General features: G+C 41.6%; 1 protein-coding gene and 1 pseudogene across 5 annotated transcripts in view; one reads left to right on the plus strand and one right to left on the minus strand.

The window, feature by feature from the left end:
- Positions 1–5,046: 5,046 nt before the first annotated feature.
- Positions 5,047–27,551, minus strand: part of SPICE1 (spindle and centriole associated protein 1) — a 68,275-nt gene continuing 45,770 nt past the window's right edge. For all 5 annotated transcript variants that reach the window (XM_066347524.1, XM_066347523.1, XM_066347525.1 and 2 more), the window contains 8 exons: positions 24,808–24,952; positions 23,318–23,542; positions 16,942–17,393; positions 14,205–14,415; positions 10,486–10,588; positions 9,051–9,138; positions 5,497–5,571; positions 5,047–5,464 (listed from right to left, as the gene is read on the minus strand). In XM_066347524.1, coding sequence (XP_066203621.1) covers positions 5,518–5,571; positions 9,051–9,138; positions 10,486–10,588; positions 14,205–14,415; positions 16,942–17,393; positions 23,318–23,542; positions 24,808–24,952 — 1,278 coding nt within the window. In that variant the 3' untranslated portion in view covers positions 5,047–5,464; positions 5,497–5,517. The remainder of the gene's footprint in view (positions 5,465–5,496; positions 5,572–9,050; positions 9,139–10,485; positions 10,589–14,204; positions 14,416–16,941; positions 17,394–23,317; positions 23,543–24,807; positions 24,953–27,551) is intronic.
- Positions 21,321–22,460, plus strand: LOC136380076 (small ribosomal subunit protein eS1-like; annotated as a pseudogene).

Below are 27,551 nucleotides of genomic sequence, written 5' to 3' on the forward strand. Positions count from 1 at the left end.
CTGTGAAGCGCATGTGCGTCCAGAGGGCTCCACCCACAGTGTGTCTGGGACTCCGGGCTTCACTCCCCGCTGGTCCTGTTTTGTGGGTTCTGACTCAGGTTCAAAGACAAACAGAAAAGCCTAGCATTCTACCAGTTTATTATCCTAGTTTAATTTTTAATCCAGTTTATATAATCATAATTATCTTAAGGATATTATATTGTTAAGCTAAGTGACTTTTGAGTACTTTTATACCTGCCTAATAATTCAAAATGGTCCAGAAGATCCCTGATCGTGCACTATCATCATCAATGATACCTCGAGAGGCTTTTTGTTTGTCTCATTTATTTAGCTATTTATTTTATGCTATGTTATCTCTTCTGTTGGCCTTTTAGAGTAAATAAGATTTTATGTTGTGGGCTCCTTGGTGCACAAGACGCTGGCGGCAGAGCAGAGGCCGAGCTGAACAGATCTTGGGTTTAGCCATTTGCTCTTCAAGGGCTCTGTGGTACAGCCAGCGGGAACTGACTTTTAAATACCTAATGTTATTGATTACAAAACATTGTTTTAAAATGGCTACAACATTGCAATAACATGTGACAAAAGAACTTTGTATCCAGAAAAATATAAAAAGTTCATAAGTCAAGAAGAATAAACTAACCACCTAATGTTTTAAATGGACAAAGGTCTTTGAATACTTCATTCACATCAGGAACATGAATGGTCAATAAACACATGGAAAGATGTCTAACAGTAGTCCTCAGCAGGATGCACACCACAATGCCCCACTTCACACTCACTAGAATGCGTAAAAATTTCTTAAACTGCAGCAAGGAAGGATATGGAGCAACTGTCACTCATACACTGAGGTTGGGAATGTAAAATGACACCCTTTGGAAAACCGTTTGGCAGTTTCTTTCTTTCTTTTTCTTTGTTTGTATTTTTCCAAAGTTAGAAGCAAGGAGGCAGTCAGACCTGCATGCGCCCCACTGGGATCCACCCAGCATGCCCACCAGGGGGTGATGTTATGCCCATCTCGGGCATTGCTCCGTTGCAGCCAGAGCCATTCTAGCGCTTGAGGTGAGTCCAAAGAGCCATCCTTAGCACCCGGGGCACATTGCTCCACTGGAGCCTTGGCTGCGGGAGGAGAAGAGAGAAATAGAGAGACAGGAGAGGGGGAGGGGCGGAGAAGCAGATGGCTGCCTCTCCTGTGTGCCCTGGCCAGGAACCGAACCCAGGACTTCCACACTCCTGGTCAACACTCTACCACTGAGCCAACTGACCAGGGCCTTGGCAGTTTCTTTAAAAGTTAAACCTATATTAGCCATGTCATATCCAAGGTGTTTACCCAAGAGAAACAAAAAATTATGCCTGTACCTGAATAGCAGCTATATTTATCAAAAACTGGAAATGGCCATTGACAGGTGAATGGATAAATACAATGGAATGCTACTCAGAAGTAAAAAGGCTGAAACTGATACACCCAACTTAGGTGAATCTCAATTACGGTGAAAGAAGTCAGACACAAAATAGTATATAGTATATGATTCCATTTATATAAAATGCAAACAAATCTATGAGGACAGGAGCAAAGGGAGGGATACACTGGAAGGAGACAGGAAAAATCTTTTGGAGATGATATTGTTTTGTTACATAATAACTTTCCAAAAACTTTGTACCATGCAATTGTTGGTAATATTCAAATATTCTCTTTAGAAAGTAGTCTCCAGGATTAAAAAACAACAACAAAATGAACTTATCCTTACTATTATTAAATGGTATACCCAGGGTGTCAGAAAAATAAGGAAACATAAGATGAACCTGTTTTTATAGCAGGTTTGTTGTTGTTGTTTTCAGGAAGTTAGAGAGATGAGAAGCATCAACTCATAGTCATGGCACTTCAGTTGTTTATTGACTGCTTTCTCATATGTGCCTTGACCAGGGGGCTCCAGCTGAGCCAGTGATCTCTTGCTCAAGCCAGCGACCTTGGGCTTCAAGCCAGTGACAATGGGTCGTGTCTATGATCCCATGCTCACGCTGGCAACCCCACGCTCAAGCCTGCATCCAGATGTCCCGGTTGGATCCCCAGTCAGTATACACATGAGAAGTGACCATCTGCTTCTCTTCCCTTCCGCCTCCCTGTCTCTTTTCTTCCCTTCTCGCACCCAGTGGCTCAATTGGTTCCAGCATCAGCCCCAGGCTCTGAGAATAGCTCAGTTGATTTGAGCATTGACCCCCAGACAGGGGTTGCTGGGTGGATCCCAATCAGGGTGCATGCGAGAGTCTATCTCCCCTCCTGTCACTAGAAAAGAAAGAAAGGAAAGAAAGAAAGAAAGAAAGAAAAGAAAGAAAGAAAGAAAGAAAGAAAGAAAGAAAGAAAGAAAGAAAGAAATAGGGATACTGCAGCTTAGCGCAGTGCCTGCCACAGTAATGGCTCAATAAAGGGTACCCATTATTATTATTACGGTGCTGCCATGCCACACACACTGTAGATGGCAGCATAGCATCGGCTTTGGGGAAATACTGTGTATGTTCCCACTCTAGTGCCACCACTCCCTAGTTGTGTGACCTTGAGACACTTACCTCCTCATCTGAAAAATAAGGATGATAGTACCTATTCTCATAAAGGTCCCATGAAGTCACATAAAATGACTAAAACAGTGACTGGCACTTACTAAAGTATTAAATTCTGCTAACCCAAATTATTTTACTATACAGTGTAAGAATTTAAACTATACAGTGTAGGATTACATCACAACTGTGGATTTCATTACCAATCTAATTTTTCTCCCAAGGTACAATTTGGTGACCTATAAATTTTATTAAAGTTCGGCAAATAATTAGCAGCTTCCTATCGCATACTGGAGAAGTCACATGCTATCCAAAACTTTGAATCTAAACACAAGAAGCATAAGTAATCTGAGTCTGGAATCTTAGAAGTAAATACAGGTGCAGGATATCAAGTCAAACATAGCCAAGTTCACTCCACTGCAATGGTTCCCAAACTTGAGCATGCAACAGGATCACAGAAGGAGCTTATAAGAACAGACTGCAGAGTGTTTGATCAGTAGATCAGAGTAGGGCCCAAGAGTTTCCATTTCCCCAGGTGATGCTGCTGCTACTGATGGGGTTCAAATTCTGAGATCCCTTGATGAGTTGGTTCTGAAGGTATAGAAGGCTTTAAAGTAATTTAACTGTTAATAATAATCAAGCATGCACCAAGTCAGGATTAGAAGACAATAAGTATCTTTGTAATGATGTTTCCCAAACTTGGCTGCACACTGAAATCATCTTAGGAGGTGTTAAAAAATACTGATGTTTTTGTCCTGCCCCCAAAGATTCTAATTTACTTGCTATGCATCAAGACTTGAGCGTTAGGAATTTTAGAAGGTTTCCAGATGACTCTGAAGTTTTGAAGCCCTGTTTTAGAAGGCCTAAGAAAGAAAGGCTCTTTTCTCTACATCTGGTATATTCTTGGGTTCTTCCAATCTACTTTTGTAGCAAAAACAAGCATTAACAAGCCGGATGCTTAAATGTCAGTCCCACAGGTTGCTAGTGAGCTAGTGATAAAAGCATTTTGCAACAGTTCTCAAATCTGGCTTCACATGAAATCACTTAGAGCTTTTGAAAATCGCCTGCCAAGGCCTCAACAAGCCCCTCAGGTAATCAGATCAGCATGTTTAAGTTCTCGCAGAGTTGAGAATAATGGCTTTCCAGGTTTACAGGAATATAAGGGGGAAAAAATAAAGAGCCAAGTAGCTGGAGAACAATAAGGAAAATGCATGACAGAAGAAGGCATTCTCAAACCTAGCAGATAATTTGACATTTCAGTAATATAAGGAATAACACTAAAATGGTTCATATACCAGGCTATCAATATATAAATAGTATCAATAAATATTATTTAGTAATAGTATTTATAAATATTGTTAATAATAGTATTTAGTAAATACTATTAAATACCAAGTTATAAAAGTGCAATATAGATGGGAGAATCTACAATAATGCAAATGAATACAGGTGACTTTACATAAATAAAATCAGTGATACCAGAAGAAAATAATATCATTTTTGCTACCACAACAATGAAGAGGCCCAAATGAAAGCATAGGACACTTCCTAGAACAGTGACTTACAATTGCAGGAGAAGGGAAGGTGTTAGCTGAAAAAGCCCCCTAAGTAGTTTTACTGTGCTTCGCCTACCCCATACCCACCTCACTTAGGCCGAGAATTACTATTATACAGCCAAGGGGCAGAAATAATTCAAAAACCAACTTTAATATAGAAACCAACAGGCCCTGGCCAGTTGGCTCAGTGATAGAGCGTCAGCCCAGCATGTGGAATTCCCAGGTTCAATTCCCGTCCGGGCACACAGGAGAAGCGACCCTCTGCTTCTCCACCCCTCCCCTTCCCCCTTCTCTCTCTATCTCTTAGAGCCCCCCTCCCACAACCACGGCTAATATGGTTCAAGCAAGTTGGGCCAGGCACTGAGGATGGCTCCATGGCCTTGGATCAGGCACTGAAATAGCTCGGTTGCTGAGCAACAGAACAGCAGCCCCAGGTGGGCAGTGTACACCCCTGTAGGGGGCTTCTAGTCAGGGTGCATGTGGGAGTTCATCCCTTTGCCTCTCTGCCTCTCATTTAATAAAAAAATAAAATAAAAAAAAATCAATGTTTAAAAGCCAAACAAGTACCTTGAAATAAGACCTACCCTGAACACTTAGAAGATTCAGGGCTGGGAAAATTAATAGCAACCTTTTGTATTCAAGTTTGTTTCAAACACTAAATATGCAAATCAATCAATGTTACTGCATTTAGACATTTTAGCTCTATGGCAATTATTTTATGGACATTACCATTATTGATGACACTTTTACATTTAAGGACTATGTAAGAATTTCACAGGATATACAACCACTCTTAACCTGCTGAAGCAAATATAAACATATCCTCCCATGCCTACTGTTTAAAGCTGTACATCCCACTGGATAGAAAAAGTAACAAACTACAGTGACTTCCCTCAAAATAAAAACACAAAGGTGGTGTGAAATTTTTCTGAAAGCCAGATTTTAATCACACAAAGATATTTTATTTTAAGTTATATGAGAAACAACTTAGTTCTTCAGAAAATAAAAATAGATCAACATTTAAGATATACTAAACACACACAAAAAAACCCCAAACAAATAAAGATGCTGAAGGTAACAATATATTACTCAGAAAAAAACCCTGAAAATACATATGAAATTATTAGAATATAAAACTTTTATTTCCCTATAGTCAAAATTTTATTTACAGGAGGTTACAGATTGGTTTGTTGTTGGAAATCTATTTGATAAAGTCAAAAAATAAAATAATTGCTTTATTTCCTTGTTCTATTAGTACTAAGTCACAAGATCTTTGCAGGTTTCATCTGAAAGGACATAAAAACCTGGAAGCAGGGGCAGGGAGAGAGGATGGCAGCTCAGGAGCACACCGCTGAGCACAAACAGCGGCTCAGGAACACACCACTGCGCGCAAACAGCAGGCTCGGCTCCACTACGACACGTGGGTAGAAAGAGCAAACCAGCCTTCCTCATTTTGTCTCTCGGTCTGTTGAACAAAGATGAAAAAAGGATTTAGAAAGTGATCAGAAACACAAGACCATTCAAGCACATAGAATCAAGGCTGTCCCTATGCCACCGAATGGGACTGAAAATTCAATGACTACTAGCAATTTGTATTCTCTAACAGACACTCCCCAATAACTGGCCCCCTGGTCAACAGGTATCTTTGTTGATTTAGGAAACCCAATTAAAAAAATAAAAAGTCCAGTATTTTATGCAAATCACTGGTATAACCTTTAAAAATAAGTCATCTTGTAAATTAAATTTGTTACTAAAATCCAGAAACTAAGAACAAATTATATAAAATAGCTTAAAGCTTTTTTAAGAGTATAGTAAGCAGCAAAGGACAAATTTTCTAGTGTTGGACAATTAGAATATCTGAGCCTATCAATTAATTTGGGCTGTACAAACTCAATGTTCACTGAAATACTATTTGCTCTAATTGTAGTAAGCAGTTAAGACAAACATGAGCAGAGCAAGGACAATGGGCCAGGCACACACGGTCAGCAGGGCAACAATCCCCAGGTGCCTACCAATGGGCAAAACTGAAGAAACAAGAACCTTGCCCAGGGTAACTTTGCCTCCACTAGCATATCACTCACTGCTCTTGCAGTTTGGACGCCCTGGCCTTACATACTGTTGGCCAAGTGGTTTGGACCCTCTCCTGATCTTTCCTCTCCTGGCACATTGCTAGTCATGTGAGTTAGACCTCCTTGGGGGGAATGAACAAGGGCTGGAGAACTGCCTTTAAGCATTAACCCCTAGGGATAACATCTAGGCCTCAGCTGTGTTTCAGCTCCAGTCCCACAAAAGCAGCAAAACCAGACAAAGGATGCCATGGCTGACCTCAGGACCAGCAGCACTGACTACTGACCCCCTGCCCTGGCACCAGCCAATCAGTGGAGACCACAATCCAAAAAGGACACACTTCAAGAGCTGATGTATATTCTATTCAGATCCTCCCCTGGGGACCTCTCCTAGAAGTCCCACCTTTAAAAGTCCTTACGATCCAGAAGCACAACCATGCCTTTCTCCTCCACCATTTCCCTCCTTTTCTTTCTCCTCCTCCCCTTCTTGTTTCCCTAGGCACATCTTCCTCGCTCCTCTTGCTCTCCATATCTCAAGGGACCCCGCGAGACTTGCAACCAGAGAAGCAATGGGCAGTGGCAGCTCATCCTGTGCTAGCCCCTAAACCTGTCTCCGAGGCCCCATTTCCTCAGACCTTCCAGTGAGCCAAAGCGGCCCCCCCGAGGCTCATTTCTTTCCTATAATATTTCTAGAGAGCCAAAGCCAACAATATTTCCTGTTGCTTCTTTTTATCCCAGGCCCTTCCTTGTTTCACTGTCCCAAGTGCCGTAACTAATTGAGACACTCATTCTTTCAGTCCCTCTGAGTGTGCTCCCACACAGCCAATAAATTCTTGCTTTACTTGCTGCACATTGACTCTTTTTTTTTTCTTTCTTTCTTCTTTTACTCTTCACTGCACATTGACTCTTGACTGAAATCTGTCCTCCAAGAAGACAAGAATGGAGGTCTCATTGTTTTACCGGGAACATAACTAGTAAAGTTAGTGATAACAGCAAAAATTTCCTCCATATCTGATAGTTGTTGGCTCAAGTTTGCAAATGTAATGTTTACGATTTAAAAAATATCCTCACCATTCACTATGACCAAACACTCAAACTATATTTTGTTGTATTACCAATACAGAAAAATGTCTTTTGCAAAAAGTTTGGGTTTTTTTTTGTTTGTTAGCTTGTTTATTTGAATTTATTGGAGTAACACTGGTTAATAAAATTATACAGGTTTCAAGTACACAAGTCTGCAACATATCGCCTGTACATTGCTTTGTGTGTTCACTGTAAGATGCTTAGTTTCTGTACAATCCTCTAGTAAATCAGAACAAATGGAAACTTTGTAGTATATGATACATGTATTTACCCTTTGTGCCATAACTCTGTAACCAGTGGCACCTCGGGGTAAAATATGGCACACTGGGGTAAAATAACACAAAATGTGACTGGCTCCAGGGCTGACTATCAAGCCCACCCAGTCACAGCAAGGACTGAGGGAAACTGTCTCAGTACAACTACAGCACATTTACAGCAAGGACTGAGGGAAACAGTATCTCAGTACACCTACAACACATTTACAGCAAGGACTGAGGGAAACTGTCTCAGTACATACAACTACAGCACATTTACAGCAAGGACTGAGGGAAACTGTCTCAGTACAACTACAGCACATTTACCACAAGGACTGAGGGAAACAGTATCTCAGTACAACTACAGCACATTTACAGCAAGGACTGAGGGAAATTGTCTCAGTACAACTACAGCACATTTATAACAAGGACTGAGGGAAACTGTCTCAGTACAACTACAGCACATTTACAGCAAGGACTGAGGGAAATAGTATCTCAGTACAACTACAGCACATTTACAGCAAGGACTGAGGGAAACAGTATCTCAGTACAACTACAGCACATTTACAGCAAGGACTGAGGGAAACAGTATCTCAGTACATCTACAGCACATTTACAGCAAGGACTGAGGGAAACTATCTCAGCATACCTACAGCACATTTACAGCAAGGACTGAGGGAAACTATCTCAGTACACCTACAGCACATTTACAGCAAGGACTGAGGGAAACTATCCCAGTACAACTACAGCACATTTACAGCAAGGACTGAGGGAAACAGTATCTCAGCACACCTACAGCACATTTACAGCAAGGACTGAGGGAAACTGTCTCAGCACACCTACAGTACATTTACAGCAAGGACTGAGGGAAACAGTATCTCAGCACTACTACAGCACATTCACAGCAAGGACTGAGGGAAACTGTCTCAGTACAACTACAGCACATTTACAGCAAGGACTGAGGGAAACTGTCTCAGTACAACTACAGCACATTTACAGCAAGGACTGAGGGAAACAGTATCTCAGCACACCTACAGCACATTCACAGCAAGGACTGAGGGAAACTGTCTCAGTACAACTACAGCACATTTACAGCAAGGACTGAGGGAAACTGTCTCAGTACAACTACAGCACATTTACAGCAAGGACTGAGGGAAACAGTATCTCAGCACACCTACAGCACATTTACAGCAAGGACTGAGGGAAACAGTATCTCAGCACACCTACAGCACATTTCCAGCACACCTTCATGTCCTGCCACACTATTTGGAAAGCTCTGCCTGAAACCAGTCATTTCCGGTCTCTGAGAATAGTTATAATCCTATTGAATGTTATCTTATTCCTTAGTTACCCTAGAAAAATGAAAGAAGTATATAGCTTATTTGTTTTTCTACTGAAGTTAAATTAACTTCTTCTGAAAATTTTATATCATCTTTAGAATATCAAAAATAATAATTAAGAATAGAAATCACTACAACAGCCCCTTCCACCCTCACCCTCCTGCCCTTATACTCATTTCACAATTACATTTTATCACTTACCTTTGCTCTTGAATTAACAGGTGTGAATCGTCCACTTCCTGAGGTGGCATTTAATGGAGAACAAGAATTACTAGTGGCTCCTGAAGACCTATTTGTGAGAAATAAAAGAGAGAGAGAGTCATCTATCATTATTAACCTTCAAAAATTATGTAAGACTGACAATTCTCAATACTGGCAAAAGCTTGAAAAGTTATGGCTGACTTAGGTCCAAATGCGGTAAATTATTTGTAACACATTTTCACCAACCTAAGTCTTTCTTTTTATTAGTAGACTTTCTTTTTTTGGGGGAGTAATTGTGGATTTACAGGTAAATTGAGTGTAAAGGACCAAGAGTTCCAAAATACTCCTCAACACCTTCCCCCCAGTTTCCCCTATTATTAACAACTTGTGTGGTACTTTGTTACAACTTAAGAGATAATATTGATACATTATTATTATTAACTAAATCTATTGTTTACATCAGAGTTCATGCATTGTGTCACACATTCGATGGGTTTTGACAAATGTATAATGACATGTACCCACCACTACGGTATTACACTAATAAGCCTTTAATCAGGGGTCCCCAAACTTTTTACACAGGGGGTCAGTTCACTGTCTCTCAGACCACTGGAGGACCAGACTATAAAAAAAACTATGAACAAATCCCTATGCACACTGCACATATCTTATTTTAAAGTAAAAAAACAAAACGGGAACAAATACAATATTTAAAATAAAGAACAAGTAAATTTAAATCAACAAACTGACCAGTATTTCAATGGGAACTATGGGTTTGCTTTTGGCTAATGAGATGGTCAATGTGCTCCTCTCACTGACCACCAATGAAAGAGGTGCTTCTTCCAGAAGTGCGGCGGGGGCCGGATAAATGGCCTCAGGGGGCCACATGCGGCCCACGGGCCGTAGTTTGGGGACCCCTGCCTTTAATATTAAAGGGGGAAAAAGAGGCATGCAGGAGTGAATCAGAAGGCCCAGGTGGTGTAAGAGTAACAAGACCTGGAGCAGCACAGTGCAACAGTAGGCGCACAGTGGAGACAGAAAAAAACCCCTAATGTCACCATTTACCAACATGTGACCCACACAGGCACACTTAGCTCTATGAGCTTCAGTTTCATTATTATAAAGGAGGAAAACATGAGTGGCCAATTTATCCACCCTGTCATGTATTATCTCCTAATTTAGGAACCCAAAAAGCATTCTGCACATGTGCTGTTATCCCATTTTTGTTTTCAGTAGCCAACCCAGGCTTTCTACTTAATGGAGGCTTGTTCCTCACGTCTCTCTTTTTGCCCCCAAAATTCTCCTCTTTGACAACTTTAGTTTCTTTACATCAGTGAGTCTGTCTGAACCTAAGTCAGATATTTTCACAAAGAGAAAAAAAAACACATACTACATTCTTGATTTTTTTGAAGTAATTATTCACATTGTAACCTACCTTCTTGTATTTACTCCACTAGTAGGAGAGACAGTACTGCATTTGGAGCTTTCTAGGGCTTCTGTTCCTGGAATGGATACCTCAATTGTCCTCTTTCCTCCTTCTAAAATATAAAAATAAATATTAAGTCCATTACCTTTTATTGGAATAAAAATTTAAAAATTTAACTTGATTTCTGTCACTGCCAAGTTCATATTAAAAATTTGAGAGCTATTTTTATCATTATAGCCCACAGGTACACTTGAAAGATTTTTTTTTTAATGAGCTGTGAGACAATAAACTGTAGTTACTAGTATCAATTCGGTAGCATGCCAGTTCATCGAGCGCCAGAATGTTCAGTCAGACAAGTGCTATCATGTTCGGTCTGGAAGTGAAAAACAAATTGAGAGCTAGCCCTGGAGAACTTGAGATTTTTGTTAAAAGTAGCTTATCTAAAGTTTTCCAAAAAGAGACAAAAAAATTCTGAAATCATTCAGTAAACCTTTAAATCTTCTACATTGATTACATTATTATTGTTACTGAAGACTTTAAATAGGAGAGGAAAGTTGGCTAAAAAGCTAACGTGGCCTGGGACAATAATTATGTACATTTTCAGTATTTCAGAAGCAGGTTATCAATCAACAAATATTTACTAAGTATCTGCTAATGAAAGACTTCATGTCCATTCCAGCCAGTGTACAGAGGCTCCCATTAATCACCGCTTAAACCAGTGGTTTGGGTGATGAAACCCTATTTCTATATGTCTCGGTTACCCTAGAAAACAAGAAGTTTTATGACATATGATCTATTTTTATTTTATCATTACAGCCCACAGTGGTTCCTGTGAAACCAAGAATTTTATGTAAGTAAAGACTATTGAAGGGATATAACCACCAGAATGGCAAGAATACAAGTTCTGTTTTAGAACTTCAGACAAATCACATTAACTTATTTACACCTCAGTGTATTTATTTATCGAACAGGCATAATATCAGCTCTGTCTACTCTCAGGGTATGTTGCGGACCAAATGAGATAACATAAATAAAAATATTTTTACCTTAAAGAGCTACTGAAACAGAAGATATCTTATTTAATCACAAAATTATTCTTAAGAGTAATCAAGCGCCACTTGATTTCACTTATGTGTGGGATCTAATGAACAATATAAACTAACAAAACAGAAACAGATTCATAAATACAGACAACAGGCTGACAGCTGTAAGAGGGGATGGGGGGTTGAAGGGCTGGGTGAAAAAGAGGAAGGGATTATGAAAAGAAAAAAAACTTATAGACACAAACAATGGTGCAGAGATTATGGGAGGGAAAAGGGGTGAGGGAGGCAGAGAAGGGTAGAGGGGGACAGATAATGATGAAGGGAAACTTGGGGTGGTGAGCACACAGTGCAATATACAAATGATGTGGTATAGAACTGTACATCTGAAACCTGTATAAATTTACTAACCAAAGTTACCCCAATAAATTCAATAAACATTTTTTTTAAAATCTCTGCATGTGGATGTCCTGGGTCAAATTCCCAGTCAGGGCATACAGGAAGAGGTGACCATCTGCTTTTCCACCCCTCCCCTCCTTTTTTCTCTCTTCCCCTCCCGCAGCCGTGGCTTGATTGTTTCAAGCCACTCGGCCCCAGGCGCTAGAAATAGCTCCATGGAGCCTCCACCTCAGGCACTAAAAATAGCTTGGTTGGCCCTGGCCGGTTGGCTCAGTGGTAGAGCGTCGGCCTGGCGTGCAGAAGTCCCGGGTTCGATTCCCGGCCAGGGCACACAGGAGAAGCACCCATCTGCTTCTCCACCCCTCCCCCTCTCCTTCCTCTCTGTCTCTCTCTTCCCCTCCCGCAGCGAGGCTTCATTGGAGCAAAGATGGCCCGGGCGCTGGGGATGGCTCCTTGGCCTCTGCCCCAGGCGCTATAGTGGCTCTGGTCGCAACAGAGCGACGCCCCGAAGGAGCAGAGCGTCGCCCTCTGGTGGGCGAGCTGGGTGGATCCCGGTCGGGTGCATGCGGGAGTCTGTCTGACTGTCTCTCCCCGTTTCCAGCTTCAGAAAAATACAAAAAAAAAAAAAAAAAATAGCTTGGTTGTGAGCAAGGGCCCCAGATGGGCAGAGCATCTGCCCCAGATGGAGGTCACCGGGTGGATCCCAGTCGGGGAACATGTGGGAGTCTGTCTCTGTCTCCCTTCCTCTCACTTAAAGAAAAAAAGTAATTTGCTTTATTTTTCTTCATTGTACCTAGCACTGATATTATCTAATATATTTACTTGCTTATGTGTTTATGGCCTGCTCCCCAACTTGACTACTAAAGTCAAGTGGTCAAGTTGGGCAGGGATTGGTCTTTTTTTTTTTTTTTTTTTTTTGTATTTTTCTGAAGCTGGAAATGGGGAGAGACAGTCAGACAGACTCCCGCATGTGCCCGACCGGGATCCACCAGGCACGCCCACCAGGGGCAACGCTCTGCCCACCAGGGGGCGATGCTCTGCCCCTCCGGGGGGTCACTCTGCCACGACCAGAGCCACTCTAGCGCCTGGGGCAGAGGTCAAGGAGCCATCCCCAGCGCCCGGGCCATCTTTGCTCCAATGGAGCCTTGGCTGCGGGAGGGGAAGAGAGAGACAGAGAGGAAGGAGGGGGTGGGGGTGGAGAAGCAGATGGGCGCTTCTCCTGTGTGCCCTGGCCGGGAATCGAACCCAGGTCCCCTGCACGCCAGGCCGACGCTCTACCGCTGAGCCAACCAGCCAGGGTCAGGGATTGGTCTTGTTCGATACAGTATCCCCAGTGCCCAGAACATGGCGGGCATGTAGTAGGTGTTCATATATATATTGAGTGATTTAATTTATTCATTTTAATTAGAAGTTGCATCTAGACTTTGTGACTATGAAGAACAGTAGGCAAAGTTGTCATCTGAAGAAGTCTAAAAGAGGAAGGGCGCTGGGAAATGCATTCTCCCTCATTTTACAGTAATTTTCAAGAGTCTGGGTCTATGCTTTCAAAAAGGAAATGACTTCTAACTAAGAGAAAAAGTCTTACTGGCATCTACCTTAAAGAACACCTGCTTCGACCAGCCAGAGACATAGGAATCTTTCTAAAACCCAAATGCCCAAACACCTGTGAGAATACACCACCTACTGATACAGAGCTTTTTCTAGTCCTGACAATTGGAACTCTCTCTTATACGGAGCCAAACTCAGTCTCTTTATAGCCTTCATGTAGCTCTACCCCTGGAGGATCTTAATAATTCAATTTTTCGCTAAAGAGCAACTTGAGATCAACTTTGTTTCACCAGTACCTATTTGAATGTAAATGATGACAACTAATTTTTCAGATACTGCTCTATTATTTAGAATCCCCTCTAGCTTTTCACATTCCTAAATGTAATAATTTATAAATAAAATACTTAATGATTTCAACAGTTACTTGTAATTTGTTGCTGATCAAATTCTAAATTATAATTTTGATGCTTATGTTTTATGCAACATATGTCCTAAGCAGATCATATACTGTCATAAGTCCCATTTCCCTACAGAGCAACCTAGGAACCCAGACACCAAAGGGATAGTTCTCTAACAGGAGGCTGGCCTTCCAGCTCTATCTCTGTCACTTCTTCTGTGACTTAGTCTGTTTCTACAGAAAATTGAAAGCACTACAATATATGCTTTCTGAGATTTCTTTCAGCTCAATAAATACTTGCAAAATGAAGAAAGTGAAAATTTTTTAGGTTTTAAATTGTCTACCTTTTAAGTCATTCATTTGGGACCAACCAGTCCAAGCTCTCAGAGGTGACTGAACAGGTGACACTGGTGGAGAGGGGGGATTCAAACCAGCAAGTTTCTGCTGCTCTATTAACTGCAAGAGTTTTCCGCGAGCCTCCATACTCTGCCGGTTCAATTCTGCAATCCGCTCCTCCATGCTACTTGGTGTGAGAGGTTGTGCTGCTGGAGAAGACTTTAAAAAGAAAAGAGAAAGGCATAAATTCCATATTAAGAACAATCTGAATAAGTCTGACTTCTTATAAAAATAAATTCTTCCACTAACATCCAACACATTAATATTCATAGCCCTTGCTCAATGCAAGCTTGAATGGGGGCAGAATAGAATTTACAGGTAGCTTAACTGAAAAGTTAGGGCTAAACCAAAGGGATACTAATCCTTCTAATGTTGGTGCCACGTAAGCCCTCCAGTCCCTCTGGACAAGGAGAGTGTCTGTGGGACAGAGTTTTCCCGCATCTCTTAGTGTTTGGTGAACTGCACAAAAGATCACAGGAGCAAAGATTATTTCTAGAGACCTCGGTTCTGAGTAACATACATATTAATACCAGTTCTGGGGTCTGAACCACAATCTACGAAAGAGGATCTGCTATAGCTGAAACAGATGATCCTATAATTATAACCACCATGAAGTAGCTGGCAAATATTTCTAGGACCCTATCACTCCTGACCATGTGTCACCCTCCCTGGGCCACCCTCCCTGGGACACTTTTGTCCTAAGATAACTGATCTAAGACAGTTGGTGACTGAAAAGGAATACAAGAGGTTAAAACAAACAAAAAAAAGCCACCCAAGGAATATAAAATAAGTTAAATTTGAAAATGCTATAGAAATGTTTACCTGAAACCTATGTACTCTTATTGACCAACATCACCCTGTTAAAGTTAATTTTCTAAATAAAATTTAAAAATGAAAGAAAAAAAATTCCTGAAATATATGTCCTTCTTAATTATTTAATTTAGCTAAATATGTCTCTTTGGGAATAAACAATCCCTAATAGAAATCAGTAATTTGTACCTATGTCCATTAGTTTAAAAATAGAAAAGCAAAACATATGAATTAAAGAGTATTTTGTAATTCTGATAACAAAAAGAACAGTAATAGTTTGTCCTCTCTAGCCTGATCTATATATGCTAATTAGAAAAGGAGGCAAACTCCATTTTTAACTCTGCCTCCTTTTTTAAACTAAAAAGTTGCCTGTTTCTATCTAATAATCTTCAAAACTCTGCAAACACCGTCTCCATTGACTCAAAATTGAGACAGTTCATACTTATACACATCTGTACTGATGGCTACTGCCCACTCCTAATACTCCTTCCTAGCTCCTCTTCTGCCAGTCCCTTCTGACTACTATTTCTGTGACTTAATCTCCATCTTATGCTTACTGCCCATGAGTCAATGCTGATAGATGTGGCCCTTACTCCTAACCTTACTATCCCCCATCCCCTAATCTTCCTCAAGGAAGCGCTCAATCCAACAACGGTAAGGTCCTTATGGAAGCAATCACCCTCCGAACTCCTAACACATGATGTTTGCCAGCTCCTTCCAACAGCTCAAACACTCTCCTGACCCTATCAGAAGCCTGACGGGAGCCACTCTGGCTCGTAAAGAAGTAAAAGGAAGCCTGGGACCAGCATGAGGATGTCGGTTATAAATTCTCCCCAGATGCCTGACCAGGCGGTAGTGCAGTGGACCCAGGTTCAAAACTCCGAAGTCCCCGGCCTGAGCATCCGATCACACACATGACCCCATGGTCGCTGGCTTGAAGCCCCAGGTCACCAGCTTGAGCAAGGGGTCACTGGCTTGGCTGCTGTCCGCCCACACTCCCAGTCGAGGCACATATGAGAAAGCAATCAATGAGCAACTAAGGTGCCATACTATGAGTTGATGCTTCTCATCTCTCTCCCTTCCTGTCTGTTTCTCTCTCTTGTTGACTAAAAAAATAAAATAAAATAATAAAATAAAATAAATTCCTCCCAGTTGGAACTTAGGATTCTTTTTCTCCCACAAATAAGGAAATGAAGGTTGAGATTACCAGGTCACTCTGCAGTTTAACTTACAAAATCCCTGTACTATAACATGAACATTTATGCTACTCAAGGTAGAATCCTTATACGGGCTTCATGTGGGAACTGACTAGAAATGCACAGGGTTTACCTCTGACGTACTCAATCAGAAAAGGCATTTTAGCAAGATCCCTGGATAAATATGTACATTAAAATCTGACTTTAAAAATCCTTTAAAATCATTTCTATAGGAAAATGCATTGTGTCCTAAAAACTTAACTACACACAAGCTGAGGGCCAACAACACATAATGCTTTTCTATGAACCTCTTTCAGAGTAAAAACGTTTTCAGTTAAAATGTAGTTGGGTGGCAAATTTTTAAGTCACATTAATTCTACATATTCTAATTAAAACTTCATTCCTTGCTCAATTTTAGCTGTTACACATTTTACCTTTATCCTAATTTCCTCACTCATTCCTCTTTTTTATGTTTTATGCTTCCTCTTTTGTTGTGTGTGAACTATAAACTGACAAATAACTTCTACTTATTTTGTGATGAGGACATCACACAATGTAAGCCATCTGGTAGCAACCTCAAAGACATACAAGATCACTTCTGGCAAGAAGTCCCTAAAGAGGCCCCAACAATGCACCTAAATTCTTCCATGACCATGGTCAGTCCTTGACTGGTACTCACAGTGGTCATGCAGCTGGTATGACTTGTCTTCGGTTTGTTTAACTCCCGAAGTCCATCCCCTTGCTCTCCCCCTGAATTCTGCAGTGTCAACTCAGCAATTCGTGCCATGATGTCCTTTCTTTGTATTAATGCTTCATTTGTTCTAAGCTGTTGCCCATCCCCCAATACCGGGGGCTCTTCTGAGAACGCGGGGTATCTCGGTTGCTGAGCGTTGGAGAGAGGATTGCACAGAGACTGTGAGAGGTTCACAAAAGGAGCCTGTGTTTTGTTCTCCAAATCTTCTCCCATGTGAGACGCCCTCCACCTCTGAGTGAAGAGATGACTCTCTTCACTTGAATTCTGAATATCTGTGCAAGTCGGTAAGGTCTTCTTTTCCCAATTTTGTTCCTTCTCAGTTATTTCCACGGTTGGAGTTCGTGGAGCGGGACGAGTTTGAACAGTCCTCCTCAATACTGTAGATAACATTGAAAAATGTAAACATGTATTATTGAACCATATACTGGCTATAATCATCTCGTTTGCCCATCGTGGCAGTTTCAGAAGGGTTTGGCTTCTGAAGGTCTAAATCATTTTAGCAGGGAACAGACCTGAAATACCACCTGTAACAGTCAAGTACAGAGACTTCATATAAAGCTTTATTCCTTAAACCATCTGACAAGTTCACAGTTGAACACATATATTAACTGATCCCTGGGAATCTTGGTGTGGGAACAGTAGAGATAATAATGTAAAATGAGGATAGCCAGGAAAGGCATCTCTGATGAAGTAAAATTTTTTTTAAGTAATGACATAGGTGGCAGAAAGTAGAGCCAAGAACATTCCAGGCAGAGAACAACAAATGTGAATGCTTCAAAATGAGGGAAGAGCAGAGAAAGGAGGCCAGTCAGCCTTGGCTGCGGCACAGCAACGAGGGAAACTGGACAGATCTGAGATCACAGAGGTGAGCAGGGACCATTCTCACAGGGCTTTTCCAGCCATGTTTGGAATTCTCTAATTCAATCCCAGAGCAGTAAGACCTGATTAAGGTTTAACAATCACTCAGTTGACATTTCCTAAATGCTGTGGATAATTGGGAAGTCCCCAAATGGAAGAGACCAGTAAGCAAGTGTGGTAAACTAGATGAAAGATGATAGCAGTTTTGACTAAAGCGTGTTGCTACAAAAATGGAGAGAAGTAGATACATTTGAGAAATAGTTGGCAGCAGAACTGAAATGATGAGCCGGAAGTGGGGAAGAGAAACGGATCAAGATGGCAGGCACAACTGAAGGGACAGTGAAGTCATGCACTGAGAAGGAGAAGATAAGAGCAGATCCGGGGGAGGGCCGATTATCCAGAATCCCGTAGGCTAAGTTTAAGGTCCCTATGAGTCATCCATATATTTATCTAAGCAGAAGGAAACTCGAGAGGTATCTGGACTCAGATCCAAAACTGGAAGTCTCTGGTGTATAGAAAGTATTGGAAGCCATGAGCATGAGTGAGATTACCTAGAGAAAGAATAGAGTAAGAAAAAAAAAACAGCACCAAGACATGAAGAACTTAACATTTAGTCAGTTAATGGGAGAAAGCGAGAAAAGCAGATAGAAATGAAACAGCCAGAGATGTAAAAATATCTTATATTAATTACACTATATATCTGGGTCCCACCTCCAGATAAACAGAAATCAAATTGGGATAAAAGTGATTGCCCCTTGCAGTAGGCCTAGTGGTGGGAGAGGAAGAGAGCCTTGTATGTGCTTCTTTTTCTAACCACATACCAACAGGAATTAGAATTAACACTTAAAAATAAAGTATGGCATTAAAGGAAAGTAAAAATAGATTAGTAGCTAAAGGAAATAGATATGATGAGAAATTCTAGAGGGTCACTCTCCAATATTGTAGCTTCTGGCCACATGTGGCTATTCATATTCAAATTTAAATTAATTAAAATTAAATAAAATTTAAAATTCAGTTCCTCATTTCAGGTGCTCAGCAGCCTTAGGAGGCTAGTAGCTTCTCTACTTAACAGAGCAGACACAGAACACTTTCACCGTCACAGAAAGTCCCTCTGGCCAGCGCTGTCTAGGGCGTAACGAACTCTGATGAAGAGCCCTGTGTATCTCCTATCTTCATCCACATGTACAATTTAACTAAACAATTCTTTACATATGTGCATTCCAAAAGACATGCTGAAAAATATGATAACAAAACCTCATCAGGCCCTGGCCGGTTGGCTCAGCGGTAGAGCGTCGGCCTAGCATGCGGAGGACCCGGGTTCGATTCCCGGCCAGGGCACACAGGAGAAGCACCCATTTGCTTCTCCACCCCTCCACCGCGCTTTCCTCTCTGTCTCTCTCTTCCCCTCCCGCAGCCAAGGCTCCATTGGAGCAAAGATGGCCCGGGCGCTGGGGATGGCTCTGTGGCCTCTGCCTCAGGCGCTAGAGTGGCTCTGGTCGCAATATGGCGACGCCCAGGATGGGCAGAGCATCGCCCCCTGGTGGGCAGAGCATTGCCCCATGGTGGGCGTGCCGGGTGGATCCCAGTCGGGCGCATGCGGGAGTCTGTCTGACTGTCTCTCCCCGTTTCCAGCTTCAGAAAAATGAAAAAAAAAAAAAAAAAAAAAACCTCATCATTTCAGAATACATATTCAAGGAGAGTTCTATCTGCTCACTCAGAAATGTGCCACATTATTTCCCATGCAAAACCCTCTAAAAATGCTAACAAAAGGGTGTCTTCAGCAACATAATTTGTTTTAATGAGCATTTAGTATATTTTCAATCAGAGTAAAGATATTTATAGTAATTGCTTCTTTTAAAAATGTTAAGCTATTTTAGTATCACCAATGAAAAACCATTTGCAATATCTCCAAAGAGATCATTAGGCAAGCCTTTTAATACCATGCAAAATTTGAAAAATACTTTAAGAAATGAACGTCTAACCTGAACAGAAATCAGATTTGATATCATATATCCGAAATCTAACCAGAGTGAATAATACTGTCTAGCCCTCTAAAGAGGAAATATCAAATCAAAGGATTATAGAGCTAGAGGGACATTAAAAAGATCAAGGAAAACTATCATTTTAGAGATAGGAAGACTGAAGTCCAGAAAAGGAACAGGAAGTAGCAGCCCCTGCCTCGCAGCTAGTCAGTGGGTGGGCAGACCACGACTCCAGCACTGTCACACATCCTAGCCCTACTCCCTACATACACAGATCTGACAGGCCTACAAATGCCTGTCATGCTAAAACAAATGTTATAATAGCAAGGATTTGTCATTTTCTTTCACTCCTTATGGCCTCTTCAGATCCTCTACTAGAAACATATATCAAAGCACAGATGGCCCTGGCCGGTTGGCTCAGCGGTAGAGCGTCGGCCTAGCGTGCAGAGGACCCGGGTTCGATTCCCGGCCAGGGCACACAGGAGAGGCACCCATTTGCTTCTCCACCCCTCCGCCACGCTTTCCTCTCTGTCTCTCTCTTCCCCTCCCGCAGCCGAGGCTCCATTGGAGCAAAGATGGCCCGGGCGCTGGGGATGGCTCTGTGGCCTCTGCCTCAGGCGCTAGAGTGGCTCTGGTCGCAATATGGCGACGCCCAGGATGGGCAGAGCATCGCCCCCTGGGGGGCAGAGCATCGCCCCTGGTGGGCGTGCCGGGTGGATCCTAGTCGGGCGCATGCGGGAGTCTGTCTGACTGTCTCTCCCTGTTTCCAGCTTCAGAAAAATGAAAAAAAAAAACAAACAAAAAAAAAAAGCACAGAAAATCTGACAAAACTTATGTCTCAATGACAATAAATGTTATTCTTCTGTACTCCTATATAATAAGATAAACATTGATATTAAAGAAATAAAAAAATTAGATAAATCAGGGCTAATCTTTTTTTAAGTGAGAGGAGGGGAGATAGAGACACAGACTCTCGTATGTGCCCTGACCGGGACCCACCTGGCAACCCCCATCTGGGGTTGATGCTTGAATTCACTGGGCTGTCCTCAGTGCTGGGGCTGACGCTCAAACCAATCAAGCAACTGGCTGCAAGAGGGGAAGAGAGAGAGAAGGGGGAGAGGAGGGGAAGAGAAGCAGATGGTCACTTCTCATGTGTGCCCTGACCAGGGATTGAACCCAGGACATCTGCACACAGGGCTGACACTCTATCCAATGAGCCACCTGGCCAGGGCAGAGCTAACTAACATTTTTCTAAAATCTTTGAATGAGAGTATAAAGTAGTTTTTTGATTGAAGAACTCTTTTGAAAATGAAATGAAAGCTGTACTCAAGAAAATGCACATGTGGACAAATAAATATAATTTTCCAAACAAAGAAACAGTCCATGAAATTTCTGAAGACCATCCAGGTACTGCAAGTTAAGAATCTGTAAGCTGAGGGTCCTTTTGGCTCTCTGAGCAGCACCATGGCAAACAGTAAGAACAAGCACCTTAAAAAAGGTGGCAAAAAAGGTAGCCAAGAAGAACGTGGCTGATCCTAAAAGACTGGTGTGATGCGAAAGCACCAGCAATGTTCAATATAAAAAATATTGGAAAGCCTGACCAGGCGGTGGCGCAGTAGATAGAGCGTCGGACTGGGATGCGGAAGGACCCAGGTTCAAGACCCCGAGGTTACCAGCTTGAGCAAAAGCTCACCAGCTTGGACCCAAGGTCACTGGCTCCAGCAAAGGGTTACTCGCTCTCCTGAAGGCCCACGGTCAAGGCACATATGAGAGAGCAATCAATGAACAACTAAGGTGTCGCAATGCGCAATGAAAAACTGATGATTGATGCTTCTCATCTCTCTCCTTTCCTGTCTGTCTGTCCCTCTCTATCCCTCTCTCTGACTCTCTCTCTGTCTCTGTAAAAAAAAAAAAATATATATATATATATATATATTTTGAAAAAAATATATGAGTGGATGAAAACCACTCATCACGAGATCCAGGAACCAAAATCACATCTGATGGTCTTCGGCGTCATGTTTTTGAAGTGAGCCTAGCTGATCTGCAGAATGATGAGGTTGCATTTAGGAAATCTAAACTAATTATTGAGCATGTTTAGGGCAAAAACTGTCTGGCTAATTTCCATGGCATGTATCTCACCCATGACAAACTGTGTTCCAAGGTCAAAAAACTGCAGTTCGTGTTGATGTCAAGACTACAGATGTTTATTTGCTTCATCTATTCGGTGTTAGTTTTACTAAAAAAACTCAAGAATCAGATTCAGAAGACCTCTTTTGCCCAGTATCAATAGGTCTGCCAAATCCAAAAGATGATGATGGAAATCATGACCCACGAGGTGCAGGAAAATGATTTGAAAGAAGTGGTCAATAAAAATGACTCCAGGTGGTATTGGAAAAAACATAGAAAAAGCTTGCCAACTGATTTAACTGCTTCATAACGTCACTGTTAGAAAAGTCAAAATGCTGAAGAAACCCAAGTTTATTGGAAAAACTCACAAAGCTTCACAGTGAAGGAAGCAGTTCTGAAAAATCTGGGGATGAGACAGGTGCTAAAGTCAAATGAGCTAATGAATATGAACCCCCAACCCAAGAACCTGTTTAAAATTCAGACTTTTAAAGGTGACAAACAACAAAATCCTACTTGTGATTTTAAAAAATCTATAAGCTAAATATTCACAATAATTTTTTAAATTTTTATTTAAAACTCCATGTTAAGTGTTGAAAAAGTGACTATAAAGCAATTTGTAATTGTCTATAGATTTTCATTATAAATTTCCACAAACTGACTAAAAAGTTTTAATGAGAAAAAGGTTACTAATCAGATATGACTTACAAAATCCTTAAGGTCACAGTTCTCACCTTTCCTTGGTTAAACTTCCATCACTCTTTAGAGAATAATGTCATCTTGTTTCTTATCCCTTCCCATCCTATGCTCCCGGACCATAGGTACAAATGGGATTCCCCTTAATCCATGTTTTAATGCTGTGAACTTTGATCCCTTGATTTGAGCTTAATATTTATAATTTCTAATGAAACAGATATATAATGAAATTCAATGCCATATTTCACCATAGCTATAACATATATAATGCAAACTAGTAGTTTTCAACCATCAGTCGGCAGACCCGTCCACCAAAACTTTCGCGCCGATCCACGAATGAGTTAATCACCCTGATGTTGTATAAAAATTATAGACCCATTGATCTTAGTCAAATACACTTAAGCTCAGAGTGATTTCCGCCTTAGCAGTCCCCAAAATAATCCTTCTATTTTCACTGGTCGCCAAGTGTAAAAAGGTTGAAAACCACTGAAACCATCCAAGCCTCCTTCAGCTTAAAGATTATGTTGGTAATCAAGATCGTGTTAAATTCTGATTATCAGGTAATAATGAACACAACAGATTATATACATGAAGCATAAAACACAACTACCATATCACTTCAGAAGAAGCCTGCTTACCATCCTGGAGAGGAGAGAATTCTGAGTTGCTCTTCTGCCTGGGTGGTGTTAACAACACGGCCGGCTCAAATATATGTGCTGGAAGACTGCTGGCCAGATTCACACTATCTGGGGGGTTTGGCACCTGTGAGAGTTTAACAGGCAAGTCTTCCTGGGGGAACTCAAGCACTTCTTCCCCTCTGAACGTCAATGGCACGGAGACCTTAGCATCTCCAACTGAACGCTCTGAAGAAAATGAGAGGCTGTTAGTACTAAAAGGGACTATGTGCACATCTCAGGTATATACAGACTTCAGTGCGTTTCTGTAGAGGGCACGGGAGGAGGCCTCTGGAACCTTAACTGTTTAGGCCACATAGTCCTTCAGCAGTCACTCACAAGCAAGGTTCCCCGTGCTTGAGGGAAGTGGATGTTTTTGATAAAAGCGCTAAGGGCCTCTAGCCCTTAAAGACCTGCCCTAGCCATGGTGTTTATCTCATGCAGGTTAAATGAATTAGTCATTAGTCAGCCACTTCTTAGAATCCCTCCTTAGAAAATACTCCTAAATGCATAAAATACTTTCCACACAGACACTCAGCTAAGTATTAATATTACTTACAAGTAAAAATCGTGAAAAAGCCTTAAGGTCCTATTGAACCTACAACATATGACGGCATTTGAGGTGAAATAATTACCCAAAATTTTAAAAAGTAATGAATTGCCAAAGCTCAGTGTTTATTTTCTCTCCAAGACCATTTCTTCCCCGCCTGACCCTGAGAACTGTGATTAAATGTACAGGCACTAAGTACTTCCCACTGGTCTAGGAAGCTAGTTCTGCTACTTTCTATTTGTGTGACTTTGCTTTACCAACACTCACTAAGTCTTAAATTTTCTCATCTAAAAAACGGGGGAAACAATAACATATACCTCATAAGACTAGTATGAGGATTTAATGAGCTAATATGTGTAAAACACTTTTTTTTTTTTTCTGAAGCTGGAAACGGGGAGGCAGTCAGACAGACTCCCGCATGCGCCCAACCGGGATCCACCCGGCACGCCCACCAGGGGGCGATGCTCTGCCCATCCGGGGCGTCACTCTGTCGCGACCAGAGCCACTCTAGCGCCTGGGGCAGAGGCCAAGGAGCCATCCCCAGTGCCCGGGCCATCTTTTGCTCCAATGGAGCCTCGGCTGCGGGAGGGGAAGAGAGAGACAGAGAGGAAGGAGAGGGGGAGGAATGGAGAAGCAGATGGGCGCCTCTCCTGTGTGCCCTGGCCGGGAATTGAACCCAGGACTTCTGCACGCCAGGCCGACGCTCTACCACTGAGCCAACCGGCCAGGGCCATAAAACACTTTAAAAGTATCTGGCATAGAACAAGTATCCAAAAAATATTAGCAGCGATTGTAGCAGTGACAATATTGTACATGCATAAACAGCCCCCATATAAGTGAACAGTTGTGTTTGATTATCCTATAAGTATTCTAATGCCATTCTAGGATAATAAGACCCACGTACCCGAACTGTCCATAATTCTACCCGTGGTTCCCCTCTCGGTTGCCAGACCTTCTTTGCTGTTATTTATCACAGGACAGCTCTTAATGGCATGGGTGAGTGATATGACTTGCTCATCAGTTGTGACCATATACTGCTGAAGTCTCGCCTCAAGAAAAAAGAATAAAATACATCATTGGCATATCAGACATCAAATCATCACCTAGATTTGTATATCATTATTTTAAATACTCTAGGAATTCCTGACTTTCATTCAAATACTAAAATAACATATTCATAAGAATACATAATTATAAATATTTTTAAAGTCCCATGATAGAGGAATTGATAAATAAAGCATGGAATATTATTAATTAATACCCTACTACAACAATAAGAGTTCACCTTTTTATAGGGCTTTTGACTTACAAAACTTTTTATATTGATAATATTGACTGACCGTCAAGTTACCCCAAGAGACAGTTATATCACATAAGGGAAAATAAATAGAATACTACACAGACATTTAGAGTAATAAACACAAGCACTATAAACATTTATGATCATGTATATAAAATAATCTTAGAAAAAAATATATATATATCTCCAAGACATACAGACATTTGATAAAAATCAAATGTGATCAGAAATCAGAAATATTATCAATAGAGCTACTGAATGAAATATACCCAACATTTTTATATCAGTTTAAATTTTCCCCACATTCCACACTTATACATCCAATGGCCTACTCAACATCTCCATCCTGAACTGACAGAGGCTCCTCAAACTTAAACATACAAAACCAGACTCCTCCTGAACATCCCCACCTCATCAGTAACAACTCCACCCTCTGACTGCCCAGTCCCAAACTTTGGAATCGCCTCCGTACTTCTCTTACATCTCCTCTACTCCATATCCAAGTCATCAGCAAATCCTACTGGTTGCCTTCAAAATAGATTCAGAATTCAATCACTTTTCACAATCTCTTCCACTTCCAACCTAGACTATGCTGCCATGTTTCACCTGAATTTCTCCAGTAACTCCTGTCTGTAAACACTGCTTCTGTGTTTAACCACCTAGAGTCCAGTGTTATACTGATGCCAAACTAGGCTGAGGCACTTTGGGGCAACAGAGTAAACTCACAGAGGCACCTCTAGACATTTTAAATTTTCAGGAGAAACATAGATGTTCAACATCTGTCGGGTACTAGTGAACTACTAGCTTGAGGCAACTTACAGATTCCCCTTCAGATCGAGATACATTCCTTTTGATGATGTCACATCTTAACAAACCTGGGTTTTAGTAGTTGCTATGCTAAAAAGCAATACTGCATAAAAATCGGTGTGGAACAGGAAATCAGAGTGCTGGTGTTCAATCTGATTCCAAGCTTTCGGAAGCTGTGTGGTGCTCAACGGGTACACATATTTCATTAGTTAATAACTGTGGTTACTTAGGGATAAAAATGGGACTTTTTCTATCAATTTACATGTATCTTTTTTCAAACAGCATCTAAATTGTTAAAACAGAAATGCTTATTAAGTTGCTTGAAATGAACTATTTAATGAGTGGACCTGTTGGGTATTTCTTTTGGCCTAGGGGTGTCTTGAGACATTAAGGGCACCATAAACTGAGAAAGAAATCAGGTGCTGATCTCTGGTCTGGTGTTAACATACCAACCCAAATTGATCCTCTTAAATAAAACCTACATAAGATCATGTCTCTTCTCTACCCAAAACCGTTCAGTGGTCTCTTATTTCATTCAGCCTAACAGTCCAAGTCCTCACCCCACCTAAAAAGCCCCATGTGGCCCTGGCCGGTTGGCTCAGTGGTAGACAGTCGGCCTGGCGTGCGGAGTCCCAGGTTCGATTCCCAGCAAGGGCACACAGGAGAGGCGCCCATCTGCTTCTCCACCCCTCCCCCTCCTTCCTCTCTGTCTCTCTCTTCCCCTCCCGCAGCCAAGGCTCCATTGTAGCAAAGTTGGCCTGGGCGCTGAGGATGGCTCCATGGCCTCTGTCTCAGGCGCTAGAATGGCTCTGGTTGTACCACAGCAACGCCCTGGATGGGCAGAGCATCGCCCCCTGGTGGGCATGCTGGGTGGATCCCGGTCGGGCGCATGCAGGAGTCTGTCTGACTGCCTTCCCGTTTCCAACTTCAGAAAAATACAAAAAAAAAAAAAAAAAAAAAAGCCCCATATGATCAGGCTTATCTGCTCTTATCTCCTAGTCCTCTCTTTCCCACGCCCTGCTCCTACCACACTGGTCTCCTTAACGTTTCTGAGCTCAGCAGCCACGCTCGCACCTCAGGACTTCTGCAGGCGCTGTTCCTCTGCTCAGCTGCTCCTCTCGCAGCTATCTGCATGCTGGCTCCCTCACCTCCTTCAGGCCTTTGCTCAAATGTCACCTCCTCTGTAGGCGTGGCTCAGCCTGTGTAAACTTCCCATAGGAGGTACTTCCTGTGCCTCTTACCTGCTTTATTTTTCCTTAGAGTACCTATCACCATCACCATTTCACTTACAATACACTTTACTTTTTCTTCTTTTTTAAGATTTACTTAAAACATAAGCTCCATGAGGGCAAAGATTTCTTTTTTTTGTATCTCCTGTACCTAGAACAGTGCCAGGCCCAAGGTAGGTGCTCAACAAAAGTTTGTTGAGCAAATTGGTACATTTAAAAAGCTTCCCAGGAGAACTGAAAATATGTCTACTGAAATACTTGTACATGAATGTTCATAGCAGTATCATGCATTCATAATACACAAAAGTGGAA

Source organism: Saccopteryx leptura, chromosome 8 (assembly GCF_036850995.1).
Source record: "Saccopteryx leptura isolate mSacLep1 chromosome 8, mSacLep1_pri_phased_curated, whole genome shotgun sequence".
Lineage (NCBI taxonomy): Eukaryota > Metazoa > Chordata > Mammalia > Chiroptera > Emballonuridae > Saccopteryx > Saccopteryx leptura.